This window comes from Elgaria multicarinata, chromosome 9, assembly GCF_023053635.1.
Source record: "Elgaria multicarinata webbii isolate HBS135686 ecotype San Diego chromosome 9, rElgMul1.1.pri, whole genome shotgun sequence".
Taxonomy (NCBI): domain Eukaryota; kingdom Metazoa; phylum Chordata; class Lepidosauria; order Squamata; family Anguidae; genus Elgaria; species Elgaria multicarinata.
Genome location: NC_086179.1, coordinates 59120616 through 59147695, shown reverse-complemented (window position 1 = coordinate 59147695; position 27080 = coordinate 59120616). Strand labels below are relative to the sequence as shown.

The 27080-nt window shown below is 38.8% G+C and overlaps 2 protein-coding genes across 3 annotated transcripts; one reads left to right on the top strand and one right to left on the bottom strand.

Annotated features, from left to right (window-relative positions):
* Positions 1–1556: 1556 nt before the first annotated feature.
* RPAP3 (RNA polymerase II associated protein 3) lies at positions 1557–19603 on the bottom strand. Its single transcript, XM_063133965.1, has 17 exons — positions 19477–19603; positions 18144–18352; positions 16255–16395; positions 15085–15207; positions 12754–12881; positions 11672–11793; positions 10731–10801; positions 10509–10640; positions 9929–10056; positions 8957–9078; positions 8077–8147; positions 7827–7943; positions 6804–7033; positions 5471–5675; positions 4599–4696; positions 3134–3234; positions 1557–2169 (listed from the first exon to the last, which is right to left on the bottom strand). Exons 2-17 carry the CDS (start codon positions 18294–18296, stop codon positions 2084–2086), a joined length of 2028 nt encoding a protein of 675 aa, XP_062990035.1. The 5' UTR covers positions 18297–18352; positions 19477–19603; the 3' UTR covers positions 1557–2083.
* Positions 19604–19796: 193 nt separating this feature from the next.
* ATP23 (ATP23 metallopeptidase and ATP synthase assembly factor homolog) lies at positions 19797–26398 on the top strand. 2 transcript variants are annotated; one of them, XM_063134804.1, is made up of 6 exons: positions 19808–20219; positions 21050–21095; positions 21198–21279; positions 22597–22734; positions 24980–25063; positions 25945–26398. In XM_063134804.1, the coding sequence occupies exons 1-6, from the start codon at positions 20036–20038 to the stop codon at positions 26146–26148; spliced, it is 738 nt and encodes a 245-aa protein (XP_062990874.1). In that variant the 5' UTR covers positions 19808–20035; the 3' UTR covers positions 26149–26398. The 2 variants fall into 2 exon arrangements, with proteins under 2 accessions (XP_062990875.1, XP_062990874.1); XM_063134805.1 differs by lacking the exon at positions 22597–22734 and having other exon boundaries at positions 19797–20219.
* The last annotated feature ends 682 nt before the right edge of the window (positions 26399–27080 follow it).

The window sequence follows — 27080 nt, the reverse complement described above, 5'->3', positions numbered from 1 at the left end:
TCCTAAAGAGTCAGCATGAAAAATCCTACATATTTTCAAGTGCATTTCTCCTAATACTCCACACCATACCTATCAACCATGCTTACCAAGGCTGACAGGAGCTGTAGTCCAATAATTTGAAGGCCACAGGTTTCATACCCCTGCTTAGGGAAAGGTCATTGAGAAAATCCCTACAATGCATCTTCAAGCTGTTCCTAGTTGCAGTCAGTTTCTTGGATCCTGATAGTACACTGACACCAATTGTTTCGCCTGTATTTCCAGTTGATCTCAATCCTGTAATTTCACGGCTTGCCTTCAGTATGGGACTGAACAAAGGAGAATATACAGAAACTGGGGCCCCACTTGATTCTGGATCTTAGGTTGCAATAGAGAATGCTTTTTGCCAAACTTCACCAGCTGAGAAAGATATAGCCCATTCTTCCACCAAAAGGACTTAGTAGCTGCCATTTATGCATGAATAATGTCAAGGTCTGACTACTGTAATGTGCTGTATAGATGGCTTGCTGATAGCTGTTTGGGAGCTTCAGCTGGTACAGAATGCAGTGACCCACCTCTTGTGGCTTGTCAGATGCCCCATAAACTGTAGTTTAGCATTAACACTGCCTCAGCATTGATATTTGATTGTAATCCTTAAAATTCTAAATGGCTCAGGATCTGAGTACCTTAGAATGAGGGTAGGCAACCTGGTGTCTCCATATATATGGGACTACAATTCCCATAATCCCTGACCACTGGGCTGGGGCTTATGGGAGTTGCAGTCAGAATATATGGAAAGCAACAGATTACCTGCCACTGCCTTACAGATTACTTTCTCCCTTTGACCCATTATACTCTTTTAGATCTGCCAACAAAGCCCTCTGGCTTATTATATCCATGCAGCACATTCAGAAAGCAATCAAATACAGAAGTGCTTATCAGTGGCTACAGTGCAGTGATGGAACCCTCTTCCATTAGAAACACCTCAGAGTAAGCTAGAAAAGGTGCAGAAAGGGGGCAAACAAAATGACAAATGGGTTGGAGCAACTTATTTATGATGAAAGGCTAAAATGCTTGAGGGGAAAAAGATGACTATGGGATACAAGAGTGGAAAAATAGGCAGTGAAGAGAAAAATGGAGAAAAGTTTCTCCAACACTACTAGAACTGTGGATGGGCTCTTGTCTTTATTCCCTGCTTCCAAGGAAGTATCTTGTTGCCCACTGAGGGAGAGAGAAGATTATGGAGTAGATGGACCCTTAGCTTTATGACCTGCTGATTTTGGCAGGGCTAAAGACTAATACACAACACACAATTGTAGATGATAGCTCATCTAGTCTTAAAAAAATGAGATAGGGATAACCAAAAAATGATCAATGAATCCTTAGCAACAGGACAATGTTCATGGAATTTAGCAACAGTTAATTATCAAAATAGGGAGAAAATTAAACAAAGTGGAAGCTGGTTAAAAATAAAGAAGAAAAAAAGGATTTTCACTTGTCTGTGCCTGAAAGTCAGCCAAGAGGTATCACAAAGAACTTGGAATTGGTAAGAAAACAAAACAAAAATGGGAACACTGGAATTAAACATTTGTGAATTTATTTTTAAGAACAAAAATACAGAATAATTTTTAACAAGCAAATTCATACACACAAAAATAAAATTTATAAAATATTTTGACAGCTCATTGTTAGCCTTGATCCTACACTATGAGCAAAGGATAAAATGGTTTGAACCAGGTTCAGCCACACTAAATCCTATTAGATACCCTGCTAAACTGGAGGATCAAACTTTGCCATAACCTTTTCCACATAAATATACTTTACCTGTTTTCATCTGCTTTGATCCAAAGAACTGTGCATGGAACACTGCGTGGGGCGACGGAACTTTCCTCCCCCACCCCCACAAGAAGCCATTATTGAAAGTGGAGGGATTTTCTAGGATGGCATATGAGACATGGTGGGGGCGGGAAGAAGAGACTGCAGGCTCCCCTCTGCACAAGGCACTTTGGATCGTGCTAGCCATAGTCTCTCATCATCTGGAATTGCCTTTCCACAAAGGTGCATAATCAACTGTATTTCTATATACAGTTAGGGAAAGCCATTTGTCTCAAACACTGTATCTTATCTTGAGTTGTTTAATGGAAGAATCTTTCAATCCTGAATGCTCCAAATGACCAAATAATGAACGTGCAGCTAAAAGGAGAAGGAGAGAGAGATAGGTACATTACACTTATTATATACTGTCTTAGCCAAATTTGTTTCAGAATACATAATAATGAAGATACAACTTTATTTTATATTAAAATTCAGTAATTTTAAAGTGCAAAGGGCTATAGTACGATACAGTCTGACACAGCATATCACCCATGAGAGGAACTTGATCTCCTCAGAACATTTTAAATTGAACTGAATAACTCAGTGCTACAATTAAACAAGGAGAAAGGAACGAAGTGTAGCAACTGCCATGATTTCCATCTACTCAAACCTCATCTTGTCAAATTTTTGGAGACCTTACAGAATATGAGCTTGGCTCACTGATCAAGACAACCCAATTCCATATAGCGTTAACCATGCCAAATACTACATAGTATCATGTTATAACCTGTAATTCTCTTATATCAGAGTTTAATGTTTTAATGATAACTTTTCTGTATTTTATTGTTAGCTGCCTTGTTTAGTGTAAAGGTGGGATATAGATATAACTGATAAAGAATAAATTTTAAAAAGCAGTGAGAACCATCTCATAGACTAGATAGGTCATTTTCTGGTTCCCACTGAGAAATTATTTTAAAATGACCCCAGGGCCAGAAATGAGAGACCTGCCCATAAAAAACAAAGGAGAAATCCAGTTTTTCATGTAACTTGGCAATGGATACCAGTTTGTCCATTCCAGTTCCCCACCACCACTACAACTCCCCACCCCACCCCAAGTAGAAGATACATCTTGGTTTCTAATTGGAGAAGGGGATGGTAAAAAACATTCTGACTTTCTCCAACAACTATGCTGAATATTTTTTCTTTTAAAGAAAGAGAAATAGCACTTTCAGGATTCTGCTACGGCATGGTCTGTGCTCTGCCTCTGACCATATTCGAGATAATCTCTAAACATACTGACTACTAGATTCCCAGAGAGATCCAAGAATGCATTTTTACTTACTTTTTTTCTCTGATTCTGACATAAACATTACTGCCATATCAAATCTTCTTGATTCCGACAGTTTCTGTAGAATTTCTAAGATAAGTGAAGGCTCCTCTTTCCTACAAGATAGGGAGGTATTAACACATACCTAGAAATAACTTAATTCTGATTAAGAAAATCCATGAATTTAACATTATCAACCTCAATTAAAAAGTGAAAAGTAGAACACACGGGTACAAAAAATACTTATATGTGACTATGTAAAATATCTATAACAGCAATTAATCTGAAGCTCCGCTCTACAAGCAACAACAAACAAAATATACAACTTCTAATAATCTGAATACCAGGTTATATCAGAAAAGCAGAAGCATCTTGTGGAACTTTTCTTATTTAGTTCCAAAATCCTCTGTATAACAGAATGTGGCATTACTCCTTTCTGAAGTACAATGGTGCTATTTCATTTTGTCCAAAGTAGCACAGCTGCTGTCATTTTTATTATGGAAAATATCCTGTTTAATACCACTTCAGTCTATGTTCACTAAAATGGATGTGTTCTGTTTACTTTCCCAAAATCTCCCCTTCTCTCTGTGTGGCATAACTACAGGGTGGTGGTACTACTACTACTACTACTACTACTAAGCATATCACTCATCCTCTTAAGAACAACAAAATGCCCCAAAGACACTGGCTAAAGTTCATATAGCTCAGTAGTTATGCTTTGGTTATGTAATCTTGGGTGGTAGATATTAGGAAGTAGTCTTTATTTGGTCCTCAGATTCTAGAAAGTTGCTTTTATTTAAAATGAACCACTGGTTTTATATCTAAAATTTTGGCTGACCTTGGTAGACAGCCATTATTTGTGGCTCACATCAGCCCTGCCTCTGCGGAGTTCTTCAGCAAAATCAAAGCGCACTGAAAAATCAGAGACTGAATGACATTTCCCATTAATCTGGAACTTGGGTGAAATATGGCATCTTGATGACTTTGCGCTGTGCTTTGTGTAGACATTCAGAAAGCTGCTGAAGCACAGCATGAAGTCAAAGATGAGATGCTTGGCCTCCCCAAGTCAGGGAAAGAGGACATTTTTGTTTTGGATTTCCAAACTGTTATTGAGAGGTTCAGAGTGAAACAATTGTCATGATGACCATATGGGCTATTGCACAGTGAGCCATCTCTGGATTTTTACTCTGTCAAACAAACAGCTTAATTTATTCAGCTCTGGGTAATACTTTTGGTGCTATTTCCCCTGACTTTTGAGATTTCTTACATTGCTTTATATCTTCTCTCTTACAGATTATCTCGAGCAGTATTAATTTCAGATACTGGCATATTGCTAGCATCCAAAAGAACAAATTTGTCTCAAACTGCAGTCAGACCATGGAAAAGATCAAAATCACATTTCAGTCAGGGGTTCAAGCTAACTAAAAAGCCAAATGTTTACCAATAAATCAGTCTTAAACCCCCCTGCATTTAAACTTACCCAACATAAAAATGTTGTAGAATTTTCAAAATTTGGCTAAACACATCTGGATCCAAGGATTTTTGGAAGAGATTAGGATAAAGTGAAGGATCAATTTGCTTTGGGAGAACAAAAATATTTACATATATAAAAATTAGAGCAGATATTAAACACTATCAGAGTACATCTTATTGCATACTGCCTATCAAAAAGAACTTTTAATGGTGTGGAATCAAACCAATAGGTTTTATTATACCAGTAGTATTAAACTGTTCTAGGGAACCCTGGATTTCTTTGGGAGCTGATTAGCATTCCTCAATAAGGTCAGTAATGGCAGAGAAACTTCCCTGGAACACACAGCTTGTGCCCTTCGGTACTGATTCCCCCTGCAATGGAGGGCATCAGGGAAACATTGGGGTTTTTTCTCACCCATACTCGCATGAAGAATCCACCTGGATTCAAATCCCTACTCAACCTGAAGCTCACAATGGATGAGCAGGTGATCTTAGGGCAGTAATTTGATCACCTTAACCTACCTCACAGGTTATTGTGGTGATCAAAGGGGGAGGGGGAGAGTTTAAGTTCCTTCAATCAACTTGCTAGGTCATTGCGGAATTCCACAGCCACTACTTCAGCCCTCATCACACCCAAGTACCACAAACAGGCAGTATGGTACTCCCCAGACTGCCTTTGGAAATAGTTGCTTTAACTGTGCACTTACTAACTGGAGCAGTAAGGATGCTCTATACGTCCTAATGCCAAAATATGGAATGAACTTAATAAAATAAAATTCTGAAACTTCATCTTAAAGGAAGGTATTATAAGAGACTGCTCTGTGGAATCACACATCTAGTAGAATCAAACCAAACATCATAAAGAATCACTTATCTTACCTTCAAGTACGTGTACAACTGATCTGGGAAAGTTTTTAATTTTCTGAAATCTGATTCAAGCTGGAATGAATTCACAGGGATTGGAGGCACAGGATATGTGGACACACAGTGGAGTGCTTGATTTTGTGTCTCAGCTTGTTTTTTCATAACAATGGACTGAGCGATAGGTGACGGCTTCTCTTTTACAGTACCCTTAGTAACAGATCTAAAAACATTAAAGGACACATGAAGGGAACGATTACTTAGTTTCTATATGATGACATGTTTTAGGAAACATGTGCCATTCCCTGATTTAGAGTGCAGGACACCATGCCCTAATGTTGCACAATTTCTTTGGGATTTGTACAAGAATACAAAGAAAATCCCACCTAAATGAATGAAAACTTGAAAGCAATTATTGATACATTGCCAAACTAAATCTCAGGCTATGCCAACATATGATGACTCTGATCAAAATTCACCAGGAAGTGCTTCATTGGCTCAAAAATCTGTTTGTGTTTCCAGGACATAGACTTACCCCATCCAGAACTGCATGCTGAATTTGCACAACTGCATCTGTGTACCCATACACAGTCTCAGAAGAAAAATAGAAAAAATAAAATAGGGGGAAGAGATTCCCTTGCCAAAACAGAGATAGCCTGCCACAGTGAAGAGACAGGACAACGGCCAGGATGATGTACAACAAGTGCAAGATTCATTTGGCACCAATCATGCAAAATGTTTATACCCCTTCAAATAATGTGCATGTTTTTGTACCGTCACTGTGGATATTTCATGGGATGTTTTACAAACCCACCCTTTCACCAAAACAAATCTCAGCAGCAGTTTGCAGAGGAAACTACTGTTGTAGATAGAGCCTGACACAATGCACACACGTTTTGAAGTCTAATCCTGCCTTCAATAATTACTTTTAAAATACACAATTAACCCTACACACTTCAACAGGACTGCCTTCACATGAAGGGAAATGATTTAGATCCACTTGCAATTTTTAAATGGTTATAATGCCCTCTGACAATCATGCAAAAAGCTTTCTGATAAATGTAAATGTATTTTTTAAAAAAAATATTGAAAATATAGATTTTTTTCAAGGTTAAATTATAAATGCCAGCAGTCAGGTTTGAAGGTCACTTTAAGCATGATGGCTTAATAAGCTTTGAACAATCTTTCCAAGCAAACAAGAGTTTTAGCACTAACTATCCTGAGCTAAATCTTCAAAATCCATATATAATTAAAGGGCTAGTTAAAACCTTACCGAAATTACATTTTTCACTGTGGAAAAAAATTGTATTTGAGCACAAGACCTACAGCCATTCATATGTGATATACTTACTCTGTGGCTACTGAATCACCAATTTCTTCTATTTTCAATAACTTTGCTTTTGGAATATCAGCTGGAGAACAGAAATCATCTTTGCTTGGATTCTTTGCAGATACGAAGGCCTGTGTTGCTTCTACACTTGCAGAATCAGACTGATTAGGCTCTAGATTTGTGGTAGCCACCACATTTGTACTTAGCATCTCATGACCCACTTCTTCAATTATTATTCTTCTCAATGGTTTCTGAAAAGAATATAATAAAGTGAGTTAATTACTGAAGTGACAAAGTCTTAACATACTGATGAACAATAGGATGCATTCCTGAAGAGTAGCTGTGCCTATCATAGCATAAATGAAGAAGAATGGAATATTAAAGACTAATAAGTTCACCGTGGCATGAACATTTGCTGACAATCACACAGGAAGACCATATCTCTTTAGTAGAAACATTACAAGGGGAATTTTGCCCCCATCTATTGACCCCACCACAAAAGTGGAGGGCAGCATATACATAACCACATCTTCGAACCTCAATCATTTTTATTCTCAATTACTTCACTCACACGTAATGCTAAACCATAGGTTTTTTGTTGCATGCATGAACAAAAAGGAGCCTGTGCAAAGTTCTAGACTCAAAGCACTGCCCTGCTACTCCTGTGTGGCCAGGAGGAGGCATAGACCAGGATACCATTTTGCTTTAGACAATTCCTTTTCATTATGTGTAAATCAGGAATCATGGTTTAAAATAAGCTGTAATTTTAAAAAACCAAGATAACTAAACACCACCACTTGCAACTGGCTTGTTTAGCAATTTGACTAGTTTATTTTAAATCACGATTTCTGGTTTGCACTTAACGACAAACCAGAAACTGGGCAAAGTGAAACTCAATCCTGATTTAATTCTCCCAGCTGCATAGGAAGAGAATAGGGGAAGGGGAGGCATGTGAGCTCAAGGCTTCACTGAAGTTCCTTTCTGTATAGAAAATGTGATTACAGAGAACTACTGAAAGAGTTCTCAGTAATCATTTATACTTACTGTTGATCTCAGATGCAAGGGTTTATCGATGGGTTTCACCTGATTTTGTATTTCTGTTTCATTCTGTGATAATCCAGGATATTCCACGTCTGTCCAGAGTCCTTTTGCAATTAATTCCTTAAAAAGATCAGCCAGATAATTATCAATGAAAATATGCATTTTAAACTCAGAAAACAAATACGAAACATATCCTTAAATTTATTGAGGTTGCCAAATATGTATAGAAACACACACACACCAACACACTTACATTCTTAAGTTTCATTATTTCGTTTATTGCTTGCTTATTTCCAGGTTCCAGCTTCAAGACAGTTTCAAAATCTGACCAGAACACATAAGAAACACAAATGTAAAATAAAACTACTATGGTCACTTTTAATAAGTTCTTTATGGAAGATGCTAGTCTTCCAAAAGGTAACTCTTCAATAACCACAACTGTTAGGCAATAAGCCACCAAAAGTTAAGCACTTGGGAATCCCACTGAATCCAACAGTACTCCCAAAGGAGAATTCTCCCATTAGAATTGCTTAAAGATGGCATGATCATGTTTCTAATTGTTAAGCTATTGAAAGGCAACCAAAATATTGTCTCAAAAATTATTAAGATATATACAACTGCAGATAAACCTTGGCACTAAAAGCAAAATAGTTTTAATATTTTGGCAATCAGATTGTGGCAATAGCATGACACTATACATTCTTACCTATGCAGTCTAACCTTCTCCCATGCAGCCCAAAACATCTTGTTTTTTTTTGTAGCACCCATACGATCCATGATTTCAATATAAAAGGCCAACTCAGAATGCAAAATTGACTAGTCTCAATTTGCAAATCAAACAGGGTCTAGATTCTACCACAACTTCTTTCATGTGGAAGTGAAAATCTCTTTATATAAAAAGTATTGCTTTAATCTTTTCCTCTGGAGAACACATTAAGTGGATGGGATCACACTCATGTACCCCTTACACAGTGGTCTGACATCATGGTAGCCCAAAACAACAAGAAGGTGTGAACAAGCTAGTTGCTGTATGCATGGGCTTGCCTGCTATCATACTGGACTAGGTCTGTTTCATTGAGAGATTTGAACAGGGCAGGAGACAACATCAAAAACCCTTTTATTTAGAATCTCACCTTGCATAGCTTCTTTTAGCTTTCCCAGTGCGGCTCTAGCAGTCCCTCTTCTTGCATAGGCTTTAGAATATGAGGAATCTAATAATACAGCTAAAGTACAATCTTCTTCTGCCTCTTTATATCTTATCAAAGAAAGATTTTTTTTAAAAAAAGATTACTTTTTACTACTTATCAATCAAGTACTGTTTCAGTTGCATATCAGTAATATGAGAATTATATGTTACTACAATATATATGACATCTTAGTTGAAAATATTTCCTATTCCTTTTCCCAGAATTATGACATTAAAAGCACTGCTTGTATTAATTAGGACAAGTCTAGAGTTTCACCTTAATTTAAGCTTTAAGTTACTTGAAAACTTCAAAAACCTTCTAGTTGTAAGAATAAAGTTAATTCAAACCTTTGTTAGACAAGTTACATGATGCTGAAGATACTTAAATGTGCCTTGTCAGTTCCTGTTAGAATTTCAAGAATTTCAACTTTTACTAGTTTTTCTCCATGGCTGATGGAAGATCAGAAACAAAACAATTATAGTCCAAATCTCAGACCTGAGTAACAACACTGGTGAAATTGGTAAACTTGACGGATTATATACAGCTAGAATATATGTGAGGAGAAATCAGTGTTGTACTAATTTTTTGCTGTTCTTTGTGTCATACACGAAAGGAGTGCTTGAGTTAGGTGCTTATTTATTCAACTTTTATTTTCACAAACAAACAATTTCAAGTCAACAAAGTATCCACAAATTCCTAAGAAAAAGAAAGACTAAGTATGCAACAAAATGCATACAATTCAGGCTACAAATTAATCCCCAGCCATTTATTTCAAAGATATTGTAACAGTTGAATTAATAACAAGATAATGCATTTTAAGGAGACTGTAAGAATTACTAAAAATTAGAAGTATAATTTAAAACTGAATTCTAAGGAAATCTGCAGACAATCTGGAATGGTAAATTCAACACCACTCACTTTTGAATTTTCAGGTAGGCCATTGCTCTGTTTGCTGGAAGAAGTGCATTGGTGCCATCTGCTGCTATTCCACGTGTGTAGCATTCAATTGCTATTTCGTATTTACCTTCTTTGAAATATCCATTACCCTGCGATATTTGGGGAAAGAAAAAGAATGTATATATAAGCAATAATGGGGGAAATCTCAATATGTTCATACAAGAAAGTAATACTTAGAATATGCTATTCAATAATTCCTCTTACAAGTGGAAGAAGAGAAGGAAATGGTGATCATATGGGATGGTTTTCAGACAACAATTGAGAGCTCTGCATGGCAGTTGGGCCAGAGCTAGCAGCAGGTCCAACTGCCAAACTAACTAAAAATACACTTCATTTCCCATTTAGTTTAAGATCTTGTTGCTTTTAAAAAAGAATTCTTGGACCCATAGTGTACAAATTAATCACTGAATGCTCATCCCATTTGTTACACACCCAAAGTTAGGTTCTACTAACTTTGTACATAGACAGAACTTCAGGCTTTACTGTGTACAATAAGATCCCAACACACGAATTCTTTTAAATAATGCTTTATTGTATTTACCAAATCTTTTTCTGTAATAGCCTTTTGCTTAAGCTGCTGCTCTTCCATTTGTTTAACTTCCTGTTCTGTAATTTCCACGTTCTTACAGGCATCTGTTTCTTCAGGTTGTGAAGTTTCTTTTGACATGAGAGCCTGATATAAAAAATACAGGACATTTCTACTACGTAACTAAAAAAAAAACATTAGTTCATTGGGCAAATTGGGTAAACTGAAGTTTTTTACCTGTTCAATTTTCCTAAGTTCACTTTTTGCTTCAAAGTTGTTTGGATCCAATTCCAAAACCTTTTCATAATCTAAACAGTAAGACATAAGAATACAGCATTTTTCAAAAACTATTCAAAAAGAAGGATGAACCATTTGAAACATCTAACCAAATTTGCTAATCATATCAACAGTGCCTCCAGGTAATGTGATGACACACTTTAGTTCAAAAATTACACAAACTACAAGATGATAGTGGACATGAGGTATCGATCATCTATGGTATTATAAATAAATACCCAAACTCTAGACTTATTAATTTTAATAGAAAAGGCCGAACAGGTTCCCTTATATTTCAAAACACTGTTCCCTAATAAATTTTAATTAGCTTTCATCCTGGGAGATTTATAGTTTCAACAAAATTGAACCTAAGAGAGTATTTAGATTCTTCCAAAATTAGGTATATAGCTCTTAACTCTGGGAACTTTTATTAACCAACGGTGAGGGAAACAGTTAAGATTTAATACAAATCTACAAGGTAATTTTAGGTATTCATTTCTATAGTGTAAAATTTTAAAAGGACTTCCTAAAAAAGGAATAAATACAAATAAATGACAAGTCATTTTTAAGCTCCTACAAAACAATAACATCCAAGAAAATTTAAGGTACAGTATATATTTTGCTAGCAAACTACTTAAATTAAGAAGTTCCTCAGGCAGGCAGTGAGAATCCACAGATATTACTTTATCGGCTGGAGCTTTTTGTGCATTCTTCAGAGACAGGGGAAATGGAAGTAGTAATAGGCAGTTACATTGAAATTAGCATTTGACCATATCACTTGCTCAACCCATAAATCAAAAATTCTTGATCCAGAGGCATAGCAATCAAGAGGTGAATAACAACTAAAAAAGGGCTATACATTTCTCTCTCTCACACACACACACACACACACACACGTGTACCTTCTTTGGCACCTTCAATATTTTGCAAAGCAAAGCGAGCTGCTCCTCTTCTGGCATAAGCCTTTGTATAATTTTTATTAAGGGCAAGTGCTAAGTTACAATCAGATTCAGCTACAGAATACCTGAAACAAAATTGTATGTTCATTATTGTAAATAAATGGTGAAGTACATACAAATAGGAACAGATGCGTCCAAAGTACCAGCGCAGGGGTGGGCAATTTGTGGCCTTCCAGATATTTTGGCCTACAATTCCCACTGGCTATGCTCACTAGGTCTGATGAGGGTTGAGCTCCAGAAATTATTGAGCCTTGACTGTATTCTGTCCCCCCACTTTCTGGCCAAAGTAATCAGAGGACTGCTGCCCCCTGCGCAATTGTGCACTTTAGGCTATGAGTGTGTGGGGGGGATGCACTTTTTTGGCCGTTTTCTTTATTTTTGCTTATTTTCCATAGGCGCCCCCCAGATTTTCCCTGTCCTGTGTGAAATTGTGCAGAATTTTGAAGGTGGATCGGGTGCCTCCCGACTAGGAGAAGCTGCCTATGAAGTGTGGTCCCAAACCTTCAAGGGTTTATCTAGCAGCAACAGCTATATGATCCTGTCATGCTATGCGGCTCTATAGGTGAATAACCCACAGTGCCCAACAGATGACATAACCCACAATGGGTTAAATAACCCCTGCTGCAGACCATGGATTATAAGAGTGGGTTATTTCGTGCAAATAACCCATTGTGGGTTAAAAAAAAAAGGACGACACGACGAAGGTTTTTTTTTAATCCAATCAATGGCTTCTTTTAACCCCAAGATTGTGCAAGTCTTCTTCTAAGCTCTAGCCCCAAAGTATGTATATTCCAGTTATATTAATTTATGTTTTCGTATTAGCTTCTACTTTTTTTTTTTGGTCACTAAAGAACTGATTGATTAATTTATTCATTTCCAACTCCTCCAACAAAAATATTTATTTTTTATCGAAAAGAACAGAATCTATTTTTTACCTTTTCAAAGTCACTTTTCAAAGGAAGACACATCCCTTTCTTAAAGCTATATGTGAAATAAAACACAAAGGTATCCAATACAAGTCTTACTTTTTCAGGCGAAAAAAAGCAGATGACCTATTTGTAGGCAGAACTGGATTGTAAGGATCAGCATTCATTCCTTTTGTATAACATTCTATTGCAGCATCATAATGTCCTTGTTTAAAACAATTATTACCCTATTAAAACAAAATATAGTGGTCAGTGATATAAATATATTGCAAACTGAATTTCTTTCTTTTTTAAAAAAAAGACAACCATTTTCTTTTCACATCATTAGTGCTCACCTATCTCTTAGGACTACCTTACCCCTATTCAACTGTTATTCATATAGAGCCCATGAATTATTTTTTCATGGAGAGCTCAGTAAGACTGGGTGGAAGTTTAAAAACCACTCTGCTTGCTCCCTGTTTGCCTATTTTAGAAATGGACTAAATGTTTAATCATGAATTCTGTCACAATATCCTGCACATGTGTGATGTTACATTGGCCCTGTTCAGAGAACACCTTAAAACATGGCTTTAAGGCTAAAGCTGTGGTTTAAGGTGTCTTCTGAACAGGGCCATTGAAAAATAAATGCAAAGAAAACAATTTTGTTAGATTTTCCAATGCCTTGATATACTTTACAGGATCAGTCACTGTGCTGGCAATGTGTGCCTATAAATCTGATATTAGATATTAAGTTCTATATAATCACTCTGAGAACCCTTATTGTTGAAAAGTAGCATGCATATTTTGCAAATGAATGAAAAAGCGGAGGTGGTGGGGAAGAACTAAACACCTAAAAAGAAAAGTGTTCACTAGGTGAGCAATGGCCAGTACCTTTCTCTTATCTTAACCCAACTCATTTTGTAGCATGATGGTAAAATGGGGCAGGGGGTGGGGAGATAATAATGGATAAAAAGTGGGATACAAATGTAAATAAATGAAAAATAAAATTTGGGAAGGATACAAATCATTCATCATCTGCCCGCCCCCAACACATATTTCCATTTCTAACTCTAACTGCAACATCCATGTATTCTACTAGATTTCACAACCTATTCCAGGTGATAGAACAGTAAGGGGAGGGAGATTCTCCTGAAGTCTAGACTTCTCAGTGGCTTTCAATACATTCTGAACAGTTGTTTTATGGAATTGTAGGGCATAATTTCAAGTAAATAAATACTGTCAACCACAGCATTCTACTGAATGGCCTGGGCTGGTGGTACAATTTTCTGCTGGTTCTGCTCACTTCCTAGAGGCTGTTTCGAGAATGTGACGCTGTTGTTCCTCTCCCAACTGGGAATTGTTCTATGGCATGCCTCAGGGTTCAGTTTTTGTCTCCCATCCTTTTTATTTTTATTAATTATTTATGTTATTTTGAAGTTGCCTTTAAGGCCTACCTTCTCAAAAGAAATGTACAAAAAAAAAGTGTGAGAAAAGGTACAATTTAAAAGTGATCATATCAGCACAGATTTACTTTTGTGAAACTGCTCTGCCAACATAGGCCATGGTAAGGCAGCCTTGGAGACACAAAGGACTTCAAGGCCCAGATGAATGCTGGAGTAGAACAGGAAAGGCATAGAGACACAACTCCCTGTCTCTAGTACATGCCAACCTCACTGATCTTAAAAGGCTGGCACTCCAGAAGGACCCCCAACATAGATCTTAGTATACAGGTAAGATCTATGTGATGTATACCTGAAGGCAGTACATCACATAAACTAGTCCCAAGCTATTAAGGACTTTAAAAATTAAGACCAGCACTTTGAATTGGGCTCAGAAATAAACTCGGTAGCTAGTGCTGCAAGATTGGAGCTACATGTTCAAATTTTCTGTCCAGGTGCCTGCATTTTGTACCAGCTGTAGGTTCCAGACCATCTTTAGGGTAGTTCCACATAAAGTACACTGTAGTATTCTGGTCCAGAAGTAACCCGAACACAGGTACCATGGGTATGCCTGACTGCTCCAGCGAGGGAAATTGCTGTCATTAATGTATTGATGACTTTTAGATTGCAGTTTTGTAATATACGCTATGTGGCGCTTCCCTTGAAGATAGTTCAGAAACTTCAGTTAATTTAGAACAATATTCCACATACCAACCAGTTTCTGAAAAGTCAAAAGAAGGTCAATATTACAGACACAGGGATATCAAAACACAACCTTGTTTGTAACATGGCTAAAGTATTAGGAAAGGAATGAAGAATAGTAAAACATGTAGTAGACTAAGAGGATTTAGTTTCAAGAGTTAATTTTAAGGGAATCAGGCATCAAGAAGTATGCCTTCTTTCTGAATTACATCCCTTGAGAAATCAAATATTTGGAAAGATTAATTAATCATATATCTTAATGAGCATTGGGAGAAAAAAAACAGCGTCCTTTTTAAAAGACCAAAATAACCTTTTCTTTCTCAACAAGAGCCTTTTCTGTATCTATGTGAATCCCATCTTCTTCAGAATCTGACCCTAGAGACACCGAGTCATGGGTACTATCTTCCTTATCAAGTTCTTCAAGGATCTTATCCTGAAATGACATATATTAAAAATATATATCTTTAAGTTCAAGAGAACATACATCTGAAGAACAAATAAATACAGTAGTAAGGCAGCAGTAAAGGTAAATGCAAAAATAGTGCACAAAGAAAATCCTACAGGGAAAACAGATATGAGCAATCTGTATTAATACTAGCTTCTGTACCCTTTCACTTCATTTCCAAGCATTCCATCCAGAAAATCAAGGCAATACTCTTCCCTCATACTTTATTGGAAAACAAGGCCCAGCTGAAGGCTGGAATAGAAGGAAAAAGCATAGGTGTATTAGAATTCCACCAACTCATTCTACATAATGTGTAGAATGATTCTAAGGCAGCTAAGCAATAGCCAAAATTGGAGAAACACCTCCTTGGAAGTAAATTCAGTTACCTTCAGTGGAAGGTACTTCAACTAAAAATTTCAGGATAGGGTGAAAGAATGCAATCTAAGCAGCAGTGCTCCTGTCCAATCGCTATTCATTTCAATTGGATTAGCACAAAACAGAAGTGTTGGCTAATCCAAATACTCCATCTTAACTAGCTTTTGAATTAAGTTGCAATTTAGAACATACCATTTAAGCAACGAAATCTCTATTCTTCAGGGACTAAATGAATGAGAATTGGGGTGTGGGGAAGAAATTATAAAAATTATTCCTATTGAGTAGAAATTTCTGCCCTTAAATTAAAAGCGTAGAAATAAAACTGACCATGTTAGATAAAGACTGAATTTTGCCAACACAAATAAAAGGAAAAATGCCACATCAAATTCACAAACAGACACATGAATGAAGACAGTATGTTTTGTTAAAACAGGGCATTTCTTTTGTTGGTTGACAATTTTTTCAATACTGAAATACAACATTTGAAATCAGAACATTCAGTGTTATTAGAAGGTTGAGCCCTATTTTGATGCCAAATAAAAAGTATTTATTTACAAGTTTGACAATATTCTTTTTAAAACTGTAGACAGCATATGCTGTGTATAAATTCTACAAAACCCTGTAATTTTGCCTAATGTTTTAATGACTATATTAACTTACCACATCAAGCTTTCCCCATGCCTCGTAATCGTAGGATTTTATTTTGTTCTTTTTGTTTTCTTCAGTAGTTTCTTTAGAGACTGCTCTAACTTTGCCTTTCTTCTTTTTCTTATATGTTTCATTTCGAATTGGTGGTAAATCCTAAATATCAGGAAAGGTTGCAATTCACTTTCAGAGAACCTCTAATAATTAAGATATCACTTAGATTTATAAAATTAGTGGACAACAGTATAAAGTCAGTATTAGTCTTGATATAGTTGTCACTGTATGTAACTAGATTTTCACAACTGCTGGCATCCGTCTGCATTAAGACACATCCAGCTGCTTCAATTTGACCCAATTTACTATATGGTATAACACATGTAGTTCCATTACTCTTTTCCACAAACACTCTCTTTCCTCAGATAAGGTAACTGAGGGTGGCTTCATAATGGGTGGAGAACTGGCATGGAGGCTTTTTAACCTGAGCACAGAATCATGTAACGACACAGTCCAGCAGAAAGTTTTCCATTTCATAAGCTTGTTAGTAACAATGAATGGATGCCAATTTCAAATGCAGATCTGGTTTGCACATTAAAATAATACACCATGGTTTATTTAAATTGTGGCATATGCAGGGCATTATTTTCATAATCCCTGCCTGGGCGCAGCATGTCCTGTCATCTAAACCCAGTTGGCATGGCTTGTTGGAGAAGGAAGCAACCCTCCAGTAACCCTATAACAGCCCATGAGTTATTGGAGGGTTGTTTTCCTCTTCAACACACCATGCCGATTGGGTTCAGACAACACAACAAGCCGTTCCTGGGCAGTGATTATGGAAATTATGTCCCGCACTTGCCACAATTTAAATAAGCAACGTAAATAACTTTATTTTGATCATGCAAACCAGTTCACAATATTAAGAAGTGTTGTCAGTTTCAAAGTTGTAATTTATGTTTTAAATTACTAGCAAATATGTGAGAGAATACACATATATGTCTCAGAGTAAAATGGAACTAATAGCGAGAGCAAAACTGGTGCTCCAATGAACTTAGTCAAAGAGAGTTGAACTCTATTGAAATAGATGAGTGGTTTTAAGCATACCATTGCTAAAATTAATTAGGGTGTCCACAGTTTTCTGTACCATTTTTTTCTTAAATGTAAACAATGTAAGAGAAGTACATGCTATTGTATATAATTTTTACAAGTATTCCAATAAAAATGTATACATAATATAACATTTAAAACACATTAAGTGTGCTTTAATATTTTTCCTCAAATATTTGAAAAATATTCATGCTGTGTTGGAACAAAACAATCAACATGACGTACTTTTTTAAAAAAATGTTTATTAAATACAAGTAAATTAAGCATGCTAAATTAGATCTCCCTAAAGCAGGAGTAGACAACTTTTGAACCTCCAGATGGCCTATGATTCCCATCAAGCCCTGGTCAGCATAGCCAATGGTGAGAGATGATGGAAGTTGCAAATCATCTGGAAAGCTACATGGTGTCCACCCCTGCACTAGGGTATCAGAACATTTTCCGATCCAAACTAAAAAATGTCCTATGCAAGTGACCCTAATTTTCCAGAAAACCCACATAAATGACTACACATTATCATTTGTTGACAGCATAGAGACTATGGTCTAAATGTTCCAACGCTTGCACAGAGCTTCCTTGCTTTTTATAAGCACTAAAGTGTCACAAAAACATATGGACTTTCTAAAAGAGAAAACCTCAATGCAGTCTTAGCTTTAGATATGACATACTGCCAAACTGAAATGCTAAACAAAAGTTGGTGAAACTAAATGAGTGATGTAGTTCCATTTGACATCAAAAGAACTACCAAACAGTGCATATTTCTAGTTTTAGAATCTCTGTCAATGACATCGGTGTAGTGAACTTACCTCTACTGGAATTCCACCCTGCTGTTTTAAATCATAATCTTTTTCTTTAATATCCTTTTCCCAGCTTTCTAAGTCTTTCACAAAATCTTGCAGCTCTTCAGCATTTTGTCGTATTTGCAACTGTAGCTCAACTGCTTTATTTGGAGAAGTCATCTGGTGATTGGATATACTGGGGGGTAAGTCAGGCCACTAACAAGCATTTGAAAGTACTAGATAAAGAAAAGGGAAATGTTGTATTATGCGTTGAGATTTTCTAATATTGTAATGAAATCAGGCTACAATTATTTGAGAAACACTATAGGAACTAAAATAAATTTCACAGACTGATTTATATTGCGCCAAAGCAAATGGCACCAGTAATCACATGTCCAATTCATTAACACAGACTGTTGTAGGAGTAATCTTACTTCCACAATAACAGGAACATGTGGCGGAAGGATACAAAGTCCTTCCTCTTGCATCTCACACACACAACCTGCCGCAGTTGATCCTCCAGTCACTTTTCTACCTTTCTGAGCTGGAATCAGGGAAAATTGTTGGGAGCAACAATTGTGAACCACCCAGAGAGCTTGTGAACCACCCAGAGAGCTTCGGCTATTGGGCGGTATAAAAATGTAATAAATAAATAAATAAATAAATAAGCAACTAACCACTGCCAGGTAAGGCGGAGGTGGTTCAGCATCCCACTTACCTTTATTACTGTTAATTTACAGGAACGGGAAACTTGTGGCCCTACAGATATTTTGGCCTACAACTTCCAACATCCCTCACCATAGGCTATGCTAACTAGGCTGATGGGAGTTGTGGCACTCTAGATGTTTTGGCCTACACGTTGCCCACCCCTGATATAAGACCATCAACCACCCTCTTCCTGCGTCGTATGTGAATGGGGCAAAGACCCGTATAGTTTGGACCTCAGTAGGCCAGACACGACATACAACCTGCATTCCCTCACGAAGTAAAGGCAGAATTCGGCATATTTAGAGGGCGGAGGGGGATGTGCAAGAAGAATGAGATCTCTTTGAGTAGGAGACATAAAGGGGGGGGAAGACTCCCAAATCAGTACTCCCAAATCCTGATTTCATTACACAATAAAAGGGGCGAATAAAGCAAACGCCCGTTTGCTTCCGTCTACGAGAGGAAACACGACCCTCCTCAGTTCCAAGGGGGCACGTAAAGGTCCGCAATCGAGCCCTGCTAACGGCCCCCAGGCTCCCCCGAGCAGAAGCGAGGCACACCCCCCCCCACGCCCCACTGGCCGGCTTTGAGGCGCCTCCTCCACAGCCGCCTCACCGGGCTCCCCACCCGCGAAAGAGGCGCCCGCGTTCCTCACCTGCGTGATCCAGGTCCCGCCCCCTCGCTTTTTCGCCGCCACTCCAGCCGCGCTCCGCTTTCCCTTCCCAGCACACCACGCGCGCAAGAGGGAGGGGGGAGCGAGCTGTGACGTAGAAGGCCCTTAACTGAAGGGGTCTTTGCCATAACCATAGAGATAGAAAAGATTCCGAGCCCTTAAGATCCTCAACCCGCATGCGCGTCGTGTTAAATGCTAGCTTTTGGTGTCATGGATAGGCGGAGCGATTTTTCCCCCTATTTCCGCTTTCTCCTCCATGGCTGGCTGGGGCATGCTGGGAATTGTAGGACTTTTTTCCTGTCTAAACCTGCATAGGATTCCCGCCTCAGAAACAACTTATGGAATAAGCTTTCGCACCCCAGAGCCCTTTTCATAATACACACGCAGTGTTATCCACACACAAACACACACTTCCCGTCTCTATAGTCGGTCACCACCAGGTGACCTTCGGTTTGCGTACGGTGGCCGGCAAGGTGAGGAAGAAGGCGAAGGCATGCTGCTCTGCCCGACGTGCCTGGACGCGTGAGCGAGAGGCTGCCCCATGGCTTCGGAGCAGCCTCAGCAGCCGGAGAGCGGGGTCTCGGGCGAAGACGAGGATGACTTCGGGTACGGCTTGTTTCCGGAGCGACGCCGCGGCGAGGCGAAGAACCCGGCCTTCCTCTACAAAAGCGTGTTCACCTACAACAACAAGTGCCAGATTATGTTGAAGTTCGCCCTGGACTCCAGTAAGTGTCCGACGGCAGCGACGGGGACGGGCAAGAGCCGGTGGAGAAGCTTCCCCCACCTCTGAGCCAGGAGTGGTGGATGATCCACCGTCCTCTATCCCAGGGGGACTTGACCCGTGCCCCCCCCCCACTACACACAGGGAAGGGTAGGGCTTGTGTACTATTTTGCCATCAATCTGAATGCATTCCGTTCTTTTATCCAGTCTTTAATTTATTCCTCTCTCGTTTGCCCCTTCGTTGAAATTGTTCGGGTAACAGACCCCTCTCTTTGCTTAGGCGACTCTCTAAAGCTCCATGTATGCTGGTGCCGTCGGTGGTGGCACCCTGGTTGTGGGATGCCCTCCCTAGAAAGGCTAGGTGCCTATTTGGTTGTCTTTTTGGTGCCAGCTGGAAGTCTCTTTTTACAGTAGGTCAGGGGGATGCGCGGGAAGCCTGGTCAGAGGGCGAGCTCGATGCGCTGAATGGCTGCCAGCGCTGCCCAGAAAGCCCGCGGACCCTCCTGCCATGGGGATTTGCCACTCTCACCCTGGCAGGTGTGATGGTTTGAAGGAATGAGTGGCAAAATGGCATTGTCAAGTTACCCCCCTGGGTGTCTTGCACAGGATCGTGCTGGCAAATAAACAATGATAGCAACTCATAAATTGGCCAAATCCAGGATTGCATTGGGGATGGTGACATCCGCATGCTACTTTTAGATAAAGTGATATTTCAACTGGATAAATGATTCACAGTAACTGTTTTTTCTGGGGCTCAAAAATGTGTGAGCTATAGCTTTTTTATCTACACAAGGACACTTGCTTAAGAATCAAATATTGTACTGCTTGTTCTAGATCCTTTTGCTAAACTACTACTTGATGCTATGAAGAATTCTGGCTGGTAAGAGAATTTTTCACTTATTCTATGTTTAATGTCGTTATATTCCCATTAAAGCTGGCAGTTATTCTTAAATCTTACCTATATGATTCTTTGAACTTTTAGCACTGTTTTCAATGACCGACATTTCTCATGTGAAGATTGTGATGGGTGTGTCAGTGGAGGATTTGATTCTTCAACATCACAGGTATATATTGAACAATCTGTCCAACTAAAGCCACTATCAGACAAAATTGTGGCATGCTCTGCTATATTAGCAAAATAAAATTGTTGCATAAAATAAGCATAAGATGTTTATTGTTGTCCACAGCATCTTATGGCCCTTTGGATGCCCTCCCAGGTAGAATTTCATCCTAAGAGTAAAATAATTCTAGTAATGGAATGTTTTCAGTGGGAGGAATCTACCGCAAGTCAGAAGAATTCAATTAAAATTGAGCATTCCATTAAACAGTAGTTAAACATTCATACTGACTGCAGGAGTGTTTGAGACTTTTGTTTTTGCTCCCTTGAGCTCACAAGGTGGTACAGGCATTGGTAACCTCAAGATTGGATTACTGCAACGCGCTCTATGTGGAGCTGCCCTTGAAGCTGCTCCGGAAGCTGGAGCTAGGCTGTTGTCTGGAGCTGCCCCTTTCCAGCATGTTGGATGCTGAGGGAACTGCACTGCTGAGGGAACTGCACTGGCTGCCTATTCGCGACCGGGCCAGGTTTAAGGTTCTTGTACTTGTGTACAAAGCCCTAAACAACTTGGGACCAGGATACCTGAGAGAGCACCTTCTCCCTTACCAACCTGCCCGGTCACTGAGGTCATCCGAGGGCCTGCTCCTGGTGGTTCCACATAGATCCATCCTCCGATTGGAATCCACCAGGGGAAGATCCTTCAGTGTGGTGGCGCCCCTCCTGTGGAATTCCCTGCCTCTGGAGGTCAGGCAGGCACCAACCTTGTACTCCTTTCGACGCCTCCTGAAAACATCTTTATTCCAAGAAGACTTTCTCTAACATGCAGCCTTGGATTACTGTTATTGCTTCTTTTAAATTTTGTTTTAACTGTTTTTATTCTGGTTTTTATTTTCATTTTACCGTGTACACCGCTCCGAAATTTTTCAATGGGGAGCGGTATATAAATATTCTAAATAAATAATAATAACAAATAAATAATATTGTATCCTTTTGTTCACACTGCAATGTGAGTGATGTGGCTCGCCATGAAGCCCCGCTCCCCAACTTGCATCTAATGATAGCCAATATGAGAGGGGAGGGGGAGGTGACTGTCACTTTTCCTACCTACGATGAAACTGATTGTGCCTGTACAGAAGAAATGACAGTCCCAAAAGTCCCTGGCTTTTTATATTCAATGGATAGTTGAGAAGTGCTGTATAAAGAAGAGGAAAAACTGAAAGCAAAGTATGTTGTGTGGGGCTTTAAAACAATAATGCATAGAAGGTTAAAATATTTTCTGAATTATCTGATGAATGACCACCACCACCCTTTTACTTCTTTGCAGATTGTTCTATGCCAAAACAATATTCGTTATCAATCTCATATGAACAGAGTGGTTATACATGAACTTATCCATGCATTTGATCATTGCCGAGCACATGTGGACTGGTTCAATAATGTCAAGCATTTAGCTTGTTCAGAGGTAAGTTAAAACACTTAATTCTCACAGATGTGGATTAATAATTCTACCAAGAACACATTTAATACTAAGCCTAAAAATACTCTTTATCAAAACAACTCCATTCTGGCTTTTCTCGAACCCACTTTTGTCAATAGGCGCAAGACAGCTGGTTTTCACAATCAGTGGGCCTGTTCAGATAACACACTAACCCATGGTTAGGCTGCCAAGCCTTTTGCTGCAAATGGTTAGTGGGCATAGCCACCATGGTTAGGAATGGTTTACATGACGCCCTAAGTCATGGTTCACATGACGTCATAATATTTAGCTGAAAATGCTTCACCACATGGCTTCTTGTGTTGTCTGAACAGGATTACTATCTGGAAATTCCATATAAAGTGGGACACAGTGCCATTTTAACAACAATGAGGTCAGTAATTCTAATTTAGAAACTGATCAACCAGATGAATCTTTTAAAAGTGTACTAGTTAGAATTTATTTCAGCTAGTACTTTTAAAAAGAGGGAATTCAGCTGATTGAGATGTTTTTTCTCCTGAAAAAAAGGGAACAGATAACCATGAATGGAAAATTCAAGAAATTAACCTTTCTTTAAAATATTACATGTATATATGAAGTAGCAAGGCATTGAAGGGAACGAAAATCAAAGTTGTCACAAAACCAAAAATCTTAAAAGACAGTAAACCAGTAAAAATTTCAATGTTGTGCACAATTCTTTTCTGGATTAAACTGGACACAACTGACACTATGTTTTAAAGAGAGAGAGAGAAACATGTGTTTTCTCAATCGTCTCCCACAACAAGGGGTAAGAATTTGCCTTGCAACTATGAAACAGTCCTGGTAACCCATCTTCCACTTTTCTGGCCAGCTAGAGGTCAGGGATAGAACTGTGCTTTCTAGGCAATAGCGATGCTTTAGGTATCCCCCTGTGTCTGCCAGCTATAGTGTGTACTGAGTCAGGGGATCCTAGGGTGCCATAACAAAGGGACATCCCTCCCTTGAGACAATGTAACTACCCATATATTTGCAGAGTGGGGGTGGGGTGGGAATTACGGCTACTCAGGGCCCTCCCCAGTCTGAGGGGCACAGAGCAGAAGATGACACCAAAGTAGTAGCTTAATTTCCAAGACACGTTTTGACATTTTACAATCCACCTTTGCTGATACAGGCCTACTGTCATATTAGAGAAAATAAATAAACTATTGGTGTCAAGAAAGATGGGCGAGGCAGAGAGAGGTTAGGAGATGACATGAATAGTTTGTTAATGTGGGCTTTTTTAAAAAAATAAATCATATGCAGATTTTATTGTCAATGGATATAGCAATTGAGAGCCAAATTATTTTTTCTCTTTCTTTCCCTCTTGCATGCCAATTCCCTCTGCCTGGTTCCCTCTAGCAATACAAAAGTTATCGTTCAACTTAACAATACAGCAAATTATGATTGGAACAACCTGGAAATGCAGGGGGAAATCAGGGCATGGTGAGGGAGGAGGTATCAAGTGAATCTGTAGTATGTTTTGAATCCAAATCTCCCTCATGATTGGGAGATTTGTCTGACTCTAGCAGTGTCTCTCCCCCTCAGTAACTGAACTCTTTAACACAAACATGTGAAGGTAAAACAATATACCCACTTGGTTCACTAAATAAAATAACAAGTTATATAAACAATATGTATTTAAACTCCAAACATCTTATCTGCTACACTTAAAGTAACTTATTTTTCAGAGGGGTAGTTGTGATAGTCTGTTGCAGAAAAAAGCAGTACAAACTTCTAGCACCTTAAAGACTACTAACAATTACATATTTTTTTTGGCTCCAACAACTGGCTTGCTGTTTGGTCATCAGAAAGGTTTAAGGTTGTGGAACAAAATTGAGCCGGTTGTGCAAAACAAGAAAAACAAGATTGCTGTTTCTGCCCAACTCGGCACAACTTAAGAGCATGGTTTTCATAAGCTATTATGCAATGCCTTCTACACATGAAATCTCTGTATGAACAACCACTCAGTTCCAATAATTCTTAACTATTCCATAGTTACAACAGTTAGGAATCTGTTTTACAGTACTTATGCAACAAATTTGAAAGGGAGTGCAGAGCCATTAGGTGGAAGATTCAGTGACATGACCTAGAGTACTTACTGAGCCTTAGCTAGTGGCATCTCGAAAAGAGAACTCTAGGGAACTTTGTATATGTCTGCAGTTGTGCTGCTCTGACTACCCTATTCAGTTTTGGTGGTCTGGTGTTTTCCTTATAGATCCGAGCCGCTAATCTCAGTGGAGATTGCTCCCTCTTAAATGAAATGTCCCGATTTAAATTTGGATTGAAACAGCATCATCAAGTAAGTTGACTCATAAAAGAAGAGGAGGATCACATTTACAAACTGTGTCTCCACTGTGTTTCCTGTGAGGTTCAGTAAACTTCAAGAGGGCAGGTGGTGGTGATGGTGGTGGAAGTGCCTGTAAGGGAAATAGATACCTCTAAGAATGACAGAACATGAGAGCTGTGTATCAGTAGTCTTCTTGCTCCCATCATTCTGCAGCTAATCTACTCTCATGGGTAGGGGACCTATGGTTTACAGGCCAGATCCAGTCCCTTTATTTAATCCAACCCATGGATGGCCTCTCCCTGTCTTATCATGTTCATTCCAGTTTGGGGAAATACCATTGTGGTGTCTGGAAGGAGCAAGATTGCCACCTGTTTGCTTGTCTGGGCAGCTGTTCTTTACCTTAGACAAGTGGAAGACTTGTTCATTGCACTTTGGAGGAAATAAATAACAGAAGTATTTTACACAGGCTTGGATTAGCAATAGGCAACATTAGGTTACACTTCCTGAATCCATATCATCAGAAAATCCAGATATCTGAGCTTCAAGTAATGAGAGTTCTGATGAGAGTAATGAATGGTCAGAATCTGGTCTTTTTTGTTGAACAGAGATTGCTGCAGTTGCTGGTAGGACCACTTAAGGCATCTATTCTCAAGGAGTGACAGAGCTAAGAGACATCTCGCATAAACAATTCGATGTTGGCCGTTAAGTTGAGCATCTTGGTGTCTTTCCAAGCTTATGCTTAATGTGGAAAATTGAAAGTAGTCTTTCTTAGTTAGCGTTGCCTTTTCAAACACTTCTTGCAGCTTATAATTATGTGTTTACTGTTGATCTAAATGCATAAATTGCCTAGCCTTCGTAATTTCTGTCCTGACTTGTTTTTCTCACTTTCTCAGACTTGTGTAAGAGACAGAGCAGTTCGCTCCATCTTGGCTGTTAGAAAAGTCAACAAAGAGATGGCAGAGAAAGCTGTGGATGAAGTCTTTGAATCCTGTTTCAATGATCATGAACCATTTGGCAGAGTGCCTCACAACATTTCAGATGCAAAATATGCATATAGAGAGTTTCAGAATCGTGAACGGTACTATACAAATTTGTAGACTGTTCATCTCTAGCTCTAAACTACACCATTTGAGGCCAACGTTCAGAAGATTAATTGTGAAGATAACTGGAGCAAATACCCATGTTGTTCAATCCCTGTTCTGTGTTTCATTCCGTATAAGAATTGATATGGCAGTTTCTTTTTGCAGTTATCACATAAAGGTGTATATAGGAGAATTCTACTGAGAATTAACTTTGCAAATGTTCTGGTTTTCATTTTTGATTTAATAAAAGCAATTTTTATATGTATATATGGAATATATAAACGTGTTTATTTAAATATATCTATAATACATATGCACTCTTTAAGGCTGGTTGGACAATTCATTGATATAATATAATAGTGTGTGGCTGGAACAAAGTTGCAAATTTGCTTGGTCCAACACTGTGCCCCAAGCCAGAATCTTCCATAAACAGTCTTAACAATTGCCCTATATCAAGGGAAGGAAACGTGATGCCTGCATACGCCAATGTGCTGCCAGACATCTTTCTTGGCAACCATCCTCAGCCTAATTTAAAAGCCTGCTGCATGGGAAAGAAGAGAGACAGAGAAAATGGGATGGTGGAAGGAGAGTGAAAAGAGTGACACAAAAAAGGGGCGACCCACCTACTTTTAGCTCTGGCCTTGCTCACTGCTTCCATGTGGCCCCTAACTGGTTCCCACAAGGGTGTGTGGCTCTTGACAGAAGAAAGGTTGCCTATCTTTGGCTTGGAGGATACATCTGCTGCATATGATAGGCAACCTGTGATGTCAGCTACTGGTGCATCAGTAGGTTTAGGAGCCTTTGTGTGGGCAGCTAGTCAAGTACCCCAACCCTCCACAGAGGGGAGTCTTTGGGGGATGGGAGGTCCCATTTCAGGTATCCTTTCACATGTAGAATGAAGTTTTTGGATCCAGCCTAAGGTTTAGGAATATTTGACATTCTACGTA